At 54.2% G+C, this 7,172-nt stretch overlaps 1 protein-coding gene and 1 pseudogene across 1 annotated transcript; both read left to right on the top strand.

The window, feature by feature from the left end:
* The first annotated feature begins 6 nt into the window (after positions 1 to 6).
* LOC102880917 (NADH-cytochrome b5 reductase 1) lies at positions 7 to 5,142 on the top strand. The gene is made up of 9 exons (XM_006908304.2): positions 7 to 95; positions 334 to 483; positions 604 to 676; positions 1,168 to 1,274; positions 1,518 to 1,647; positions 2,303 to 2,386; positions 3,415 to 3,500; positions 3,932 to 4,031; positions 4,348 to 5,142. Exons 1-9 carry the CDS (start codon positions 81 to 83, stop codon positions 4,518 to 4,520), a joined length of 918 nt encoding a protein of 305 aa, XP_006908366.1. The 5' UTR covers positions 7 to 80; the 3' UTR covers positions 4,521 to 5,142.
* On the top strand, positions 2,952 to 3,070 carry LOC112476965 (annotated as a pseudogene).
* Positions 5,143 to 7,172: the final 2,030 nt, after the last annotated feature.

The following is a 7,172-nucleotide window of genomic DNA, read 5'->3' as shown; positions in this document are numbered from 1 at the left end:
GCCCGGTGGCGCACTGTGGGAGCGTTCCGCTTGCGCGGCCTTGGAGGGCGCGGCGGCGGCGGCAGACGCGGTGCTCGGTCATGGGGTTCCAGCCGGTGAGACCCTCGCTCCGTGCCCTGTACCCAGGGACTCCATTCCATCTGGTTCTGGTCACTCCGCTCCAGAGATGCCAGTGTCCGGTGACCCTGTCCAGAGGAACCCCCGGCCTGGGCCTGGCCGGGTGTTGGAGCTTGGGGTCGCCACCCTCCGGGCGGCTGGACGTGCGGGACGGTCATTACCTTTATCAGGGGGCCTTCCTCCGCGGGGCGGTCACGCTGCCTTCTCTCCCCACAGAGCCCAGGCCTCCTGGCCTCCCTGGGGGTGGGGCTGCTGACTCTGCTCGGCCTGGCTCTGGGCTCCTACTTGGTTCGGAGGTCCCGCCGGCCGCGGGTCACTCTTCTGGACCCCAATGAGAAGTACCTGCTGCGACTGCTGGACAAGACGGTGAGTTGCGGAGGAAGAGGGGGTAGAGGCGGGGCCAGAGTTTTCCTCCCGGTGTGAAGTGCGCAGCAGCCACCGTGGTTGGGATGTCCTGGTGAAGCACTTGTGTCATCCGTCCTCCAGACTCTGAGCCACAACACCACGAGGTTCCGCTTTGCCCTGCCCACCGCCCACCACGTTCTGGGGCTGCCTGTGGGTAAGAAGAGTGTGGCGTGGGCTCCTTTCCCTGGTACCCTAAGGGGGTGAGTCTCCTTCTGGAGTCTCTGGAAGGACGCTGCTTTAATCTGTTTCCTCCACATCCCATTCCCCTTCCCTACCTGGCTTGATCCTCCAAGCTGTGAGGTGCCACTGGACCCTCTGTGACACTGAGCAGCCCTCCCTCCTTCCTGCAGGATTTGCTCATACCTACCCCTAAACAAACACTAGTTTTTTACCCATTGCCCAGCTCCTAACTCAACTGCTGCTAAGGTACTGGCAGGAACTGATGAGAGTTTTGCCAGTGGGGGCTTATGAGGGAGCCAACTGGGGGCTCAAAGGTGAATTGTCCCTGCCTGGTAGAGCTCACTGGGACTGCAGTGGGAAGCAAGATGCCTCTGTTCTCTCCACCCTCCACGAGTTTTTTGAAAGGTAACAGGAATGCGGCACGGCAACAAGCAGCCCTTACGTAGTTCTCTACATGGCCCCCAGGGAGACACGTCTATCTCTCTGCCCGAATCGATGGCAGCCTGGTCATCAGGCCATACACTCCCGTCACCAGTGATGAGGACCAAGGCTACGTGGATCTCGTCGTCAAGGTAAGGGGGTAGGAAGGGTTCCCAGAACTCCTTACCCTACTCTTTCTGGGGTTTGCAGAAACTTCCAGGGTTCCTTTGAGAGCAGGAGACCCATGTCCTTTGTGGGTTTGAAGAAAGTCAAGTCCGTGGGCTGGAGAAAGATGGCACGTGCGGGCCCCTGCCCCAGCGCAGGAAGGCTCAGCCAGTGGGGGCTCAGAAATCAGTGACATTCCAAATAAAGTGCTTTCCATTCTGTCCTATCAGGTGTATCTGAAGGGCGTGCACCCCAAATTTCCTGAGGGAGGGAAGATGTCTCAGTACCTGAACAGCCTGAAGATTGGGGATGTGGTGGAGTTTCGAGGCCCGAACGGGTTGCTCACTTACCTCGGGAAAGGTGACAGCCTCTGTGCTCCCTGAGCCTGTCTCCCACACCCCCAGGCCATGGTCCACGGGGCACGGGGGCTGCGAGCGCACCTGTGTGAGGGCCAAAGCTGCCCTTCTGCACATGTAGCTCTGATTTCATGGGAGGGCGAGTTTCTCGGCCCATTAATCACCCATCCACTTGACTCACCAGCCATGACAGCTGCAGAGGTTAGTAAAGCCGCCCCAGTTTCTCCCCCTGCCTCAGATTCGCCTCTCAGGCTCAGCTGTTTGGAGAGCTAGAGGTGGCTTTCCTCCCTTCCCATGGGAACAGCTGGGTGCATTAGCAAGCGTCTTGAGCTGCTCTGTGCCACTTGAGAAAGTTGATGCACACCTGGCCCCATGCCAGTCGCCCTTACCAGGGAGTGAGCCTATGCAGGAGGCAGCTGATGACTCACCATGTAGCCCTAAACTGACTGGTCCTTAATAATAGGGGACATGTAGTCCTGTCCCCATTGTCCCTGAAGTGTATTATTAGGACTGCTCAACTGAAACCTCCACCCATGCCCCTGGGTCAGATTTCATCACAGCTGCTAAACTGGCGCGGGGCAGCTTCTCAGTTCTGCGTCCGTCCTCGGCTTTCTCTCACTGACTTCTTTCTCTTGCCCTCTCTTCGCTTCACTTCTCAGGGATTTTTAGCATTCAGCCCGACAAAAAGTCTCCAGCGGAGCCCCGTGTGGCCAAGAGCCTAGGGATGATTGCCGGTGGGACAGGTGCGTGTCGCCGGAGCCACCCTCCCGCCATTGCCGATGTTGCCATGAAAACTCGCAAGTGATCCTCGGAAGGTTTGGCAGTCATCGTCAGCAATGCCTGGGTCTCCCCAATACCTGAGAAGCAAACTCGTAAACAGAAACAAAAAAAAAACTTTAATTGACACAAAGAGAAATGAATTGTGTGGGTTCTCCCAAGACCTCACGTTAAATGGATCTAGTAACTTTTAGGCGAGAATAGAAAAGCAGCTAGGAGTAGGATCATCAAGAGGAAAGAGAATTAGCACCGGACATTTCTATATCTTAGACGCTTTTCTCCTCACTTTAGTATATACCTGTAAAGGGGGTACCAGTCTTCCCCTTTACCAGATGAGAAAATGTGGGTTCGGACAGGGGAAGGTGCTTCCCACAGAGTTCAGTGGTAACGGGTTGATACCCAGCTCTGCCCAGTCCCGAAGCAGTTGCACTTGCCCTGCAAGTCCAGCACTCCTGACATTGAATCAGCAGGTACTTGTAGCACCTGTGACTCGAGTCCTAGCCACCAAGGGACTTTGAGAAGAGGAGTTTTGTCTGTGGCCATAGTACTCTGAACAAGCCCGATCCCGTCTGATCGCGGAAGCTAAGCAGGGTCGGGCATGGTTAGTACTTGGATGGGAGACTGCCTGGGAAGGCCAGGTGCAGTAGGCGTAAAAAATAAAAAAGGGACTGTAAGGTGACAAGGTCCTTACAATATGTGAGGTCAACCAGCAGTTGCCTCACCTTAAGAAAAAAAAAGGGAGAAGAGGAGTCTTACTTAGAAGGATTTCAGCAATGTGAACTTAGGCGAACACTGAGCAAAACTACCCAACAGGTGTGAATTTCCGTGAGTTCAGGATAAAGGACACATCTACCCAAGCGTAGGTGCTGGAGGCTACACGAGAAGGGACCCTAAAGGGAAACAGTGTGGTACTGAACGAGTGGATTCGGATGAAAGGGTTGGTCAGCTAGGGAGCTGGGGCGGGCGGATGTGGCCACCACACCTCTTTGTGCAGGAATCACCCCGATGCTTCAGCTGCTCCGGGCCATCCTGAAAGACCCTGAAGACCGAACTCAGTGCTGTTTGCTTTTCGCCAACCAGGTTGGTTTGCTTTTTGCAGCGCTGGGACATCAAAGTTGAGTGGGCTGGGTTTGGAGCTGCGGTACCAATGGGCAAAAATGGCCCGGTGCCTGTTCTTGCTGCTGCCCCAGGTCCTCCTGCAAAGTAGAGGACCCTCCAGTAAGGAGGACAGGGCATGTAGCCCCATTCCTTCTCTGGCCCCGAGGAAAGAAGAAAAAACACTTAAGGAACTTCACCCCGAGCATGAAAATTCTCTGCTTGGGTTTCCTTTGTTTGGTTTGCCATCTGCGCTTCTTCATACTGTGTGACTAAAGGCCCTCCTCACGCCCCGTAAGTCCTGCTTGTTCCCGAGAACTTCAGCATTCTCTTTCTGATTGGAAAGTTGCCACAATAGAGAACGCCCGTGGGCTTGGGGAGGTTCCCAAGGACCTTGCTTCCCCTTTCCGTTTCAGACTGAAAAGGACATCATCTTGCGTGAGGACCTGGAGGAGCTGCAGGCCCAACACCCCGGTCGCTTCAAGCTCTGGTTCACTCTGGATCACCCTCCAGAAGGTACCCTCTCCGTATTGGGTAACCAAAAATCAGGGCCTCGCGCCTGTGCCATTCTGGTTTCCGTGGAGCCAACCACACTCCCAAGTCTGAGTGCAGGGGCGCGGTGGTCCCCGGGCCCTCTCCCTCCGGTTCCTGTTTACCGGGGGGCGGCAGGAATGGCCGTGCTGCTGAGGCAGGCCGAGGGTGGCCACACGGCTGCTGCTACAGCCTCATGCCTCCTCGAGAGCCTTGCTCGGCCCTCCCCACCTCACGGCTCGGCACCCCCTTGCCTGCAGGCATCCGGGGTGTCAGCTCTCTCCTCTCCTCGGTATTTCAGGTTGGGCCTACAGCAAGGGCTTTGTGACTGCCGACATGATCCGGGAGCACCTGCCCGCCCCAGCAGATGACGTGCTGCTGCTGCTCTGCGGGCCTCCCCCCATGGTGCAGCTGGCTTGCCACCCCAACTTGGATAGGTTGGGCTACTCACAAAAGATGCGATTCACGTACTGAGTGTCTCGTAGCTTCCCTGGTCTGTTCCGGCCACTGTCCCCAATCAGCACTCACACTCTGCGAGCCCTAGATTTCCTTCCTGACACGGTCAGCTTGTTTTCTTTCTCCGGAGCTGAAACGGGACGGTACGTGCTGGAATAGCAACCTTGTAGCCCTGGACGAGGGCCAGGGCTGAGCCGTTCCTGGAAGGCCCCAAATCTCCCTGTGATAAAAGATTCGTGTTAGACCGTGGGTCAGAAAGAAGCATTACATTTGTTCCAGGACTGGCTAGTTCCTTGATAGCGTCACACTGTTCTTTGTGTCTGTGATGAGAAGAACAGTCAGTGTAATGGGTTTTATTTAACCTCCGGTGCTTAAACTCATAGCAGATTCTGTGTGTGAGTGCCAGATGAGGAGACTTTTAGAGTTAGTCTTGCAGAGATTGCAGGAAAGGAGGAAACGGTTTCTTCAGACCTGCAGACCTCAGAGAAAGGAATCTGAAATACATGTTTGTGTGTCTGTCTCTCTCCACCCCTCCCCAGGCTGGAGGGGAGTGGCTATCCACAGTCTAAGACTGCTGCTTGTGGCAGGAACTTCTGGCTGTGCGAATAAAGGGGGCCGAGGCCCCAGTGTTATCTTTAAAGGGTTGTCGTGTCTGGGGTCCTTGTTTCTAAGGCTTTTCATGCTGAGAATCTTGGGAGGAATGGTTTCCTAGCACAGAACAACTTCTAGGTCTTCCAGAGAACCTTTTGAGAGTTGTACCATGTGACGAAATATGATCGTCTTCGCAGCTGTCTCAGTGGAACCAGAAGCTCAGCTTCTCCCTGGAGTCTTTTAAGGTAGGGGAGCGAATACACATGACAGGGAGAGCTTTTTGAGCCCAGGTCCCCCTCACAGTGGTCTTTTGGTTTGGCCACTCTTTTCCTTATTTCTTCTCTTGGCCTTTGCTTCACCACCACATGTATCCTTAAGGGCACTTAGCAAACAAATCGGAGTATTGTCTTCCTGTTTGGAAGAGAAGCCTTTAAAAAGTAACCTGACGTCACCAGCCCCAGACAGACTTGCTGGTACCTGGACAGAGCTGGCCGCCCCCAGGCCTGTCCATCCCGACTGCCCTTCTCTGCTGCAGCAGCATGACTCGGCCCACTCCCTTCTCCCAGGGCTGGGCCAGGGCCTTCTTCAGATTTTTTTCTTTGCTGGTTCCATTGTGACAGAACCGCGCATCTGGCTGCATCTGGCTGCATCTGGCTCAGGAGGAATGTCGGCATTGTTTTTCTGCATGGGCTACATATTGTTCTCCCCTGGGCCGAGTCATCAGTAAATTCTGTTCTTGCACTTCCATCCAACACCTCTTGATCGGTCAGTACGTGTTTGCCTCCAGCTGTGTATACAGTGAGAGACAGTTGACTCTCTCACCTCCAGAAAGGGAAATCTAGCTTAGGGTGGTTGGGTTCAGATAGTGAAGCAACCCAGCACAGACAATGTCCCACCTGCTCACCAGGTGGGACATTCTGCCTTGTTTTGCACTGGTTTCTGCCTCATCCACTCAACATACAGACATTTAAGGACCTGCCACGTGCCAAGACTGTGCTCAGCCCTGAGGATATGATTGTGACCAAGAGTAGTCTTAGACCCTGCCAAAGAACTCGTCTGGAGTAAGAAAGACAGGTGATAGTTACAACACAGTGTGATTGGTACCATAGTAGAGACACAAGGTGTGGGTTGCAGAGACTCAGAGGAAGAGGAAGAAAAGAATTCACGTTGCCAAGTTAACAGCCCTCGGCTAGGCACTGCTAAATGCCGTCATGTAATGTAATCCTAATGATAATCCTGTGAGTCTTAGATTAAGGATTTGGCAAAGGTCATACAGCTGTTCCCTCTGAAGAAAATTAAACTCAGTCATGTGGACTGTGAGTGTTTCTGAGGGTTTTGTACAGCGAGCAACACATAATAGCTAATGTTTATGAAGCATTTGCCTGGCATCGTACTAAGCTTGCATAAATTATCTCACTTAACCCTGACATAGACCCAGTGAAATAGTGATTTAATCCCAATTTTCCAAAGAGGTAATTACCATTTTGAGCAGTTCAGTAATTATCATTTTGAGCAGCTCAGGATCATGGTTGGCCAGGGACGGAAAGCTGGGTCTCTGTGAGTCCAGAGCCCAGTTTTTTAACCCGCCCCAAGAGAGCTGCCCCCGCTGCTGCGAGGCACCCACCTGAGGCTATAATCTAGTACCTCTCTGCATCAGGAAAGCGCTGGTTACGCACCGGCCTTCAGAGAACTGAGAAAATGGTCTGTCCCGCAGATCATGTGTTGTATGCTTCAGAGGAGGGCCATATCCCTGTATCATCTCCCAGACGCACGCTCCAGGGCCACCACTCCGGCCGCAAGGTGGGAGCACGAGTTCTCAAGCAAGACTAGTCAGTGTTCATGACAAGAAATAACATGAGCCAAACGTAGGTCTGGCCCAGTGCCTTGCACGTGATAGGCGCTCACTAAATATTTGTGGGAGGGAGGGACCAGGCGGTTGAAGAAGGATCAAGTGTTTCGAAGGCCGGGCGACCGGCGTCGGTCACAGGAGATGCAGGAAATGGCCCAGCGTAGACGGCGGGTGCGCGGCGGGAAAGCTGGCGTGCGGTGGCGGGGTTCGGGGGCGCCGCTGGTCCCGCA

Source organism: Pteropus alecto, unplaced genomic scaffold (genome assembly GCF_000325575.1).
Source record: "Pteropus alecto unplaced genomic scaffold, ASM32557v1 scaffold563, whole genome shotgun sequence".
NCBI lineage: Eukaryota > Metazoa > Chordata > Mammalia > Chiroptera > Pteropodidae > Pteropus > Pteropus alecto.
The sequence above is the reverse complement of the archived record's forward strand: the minus strand, read 5'-3'. Positions and strand labels throughout refer to the sequence as shown.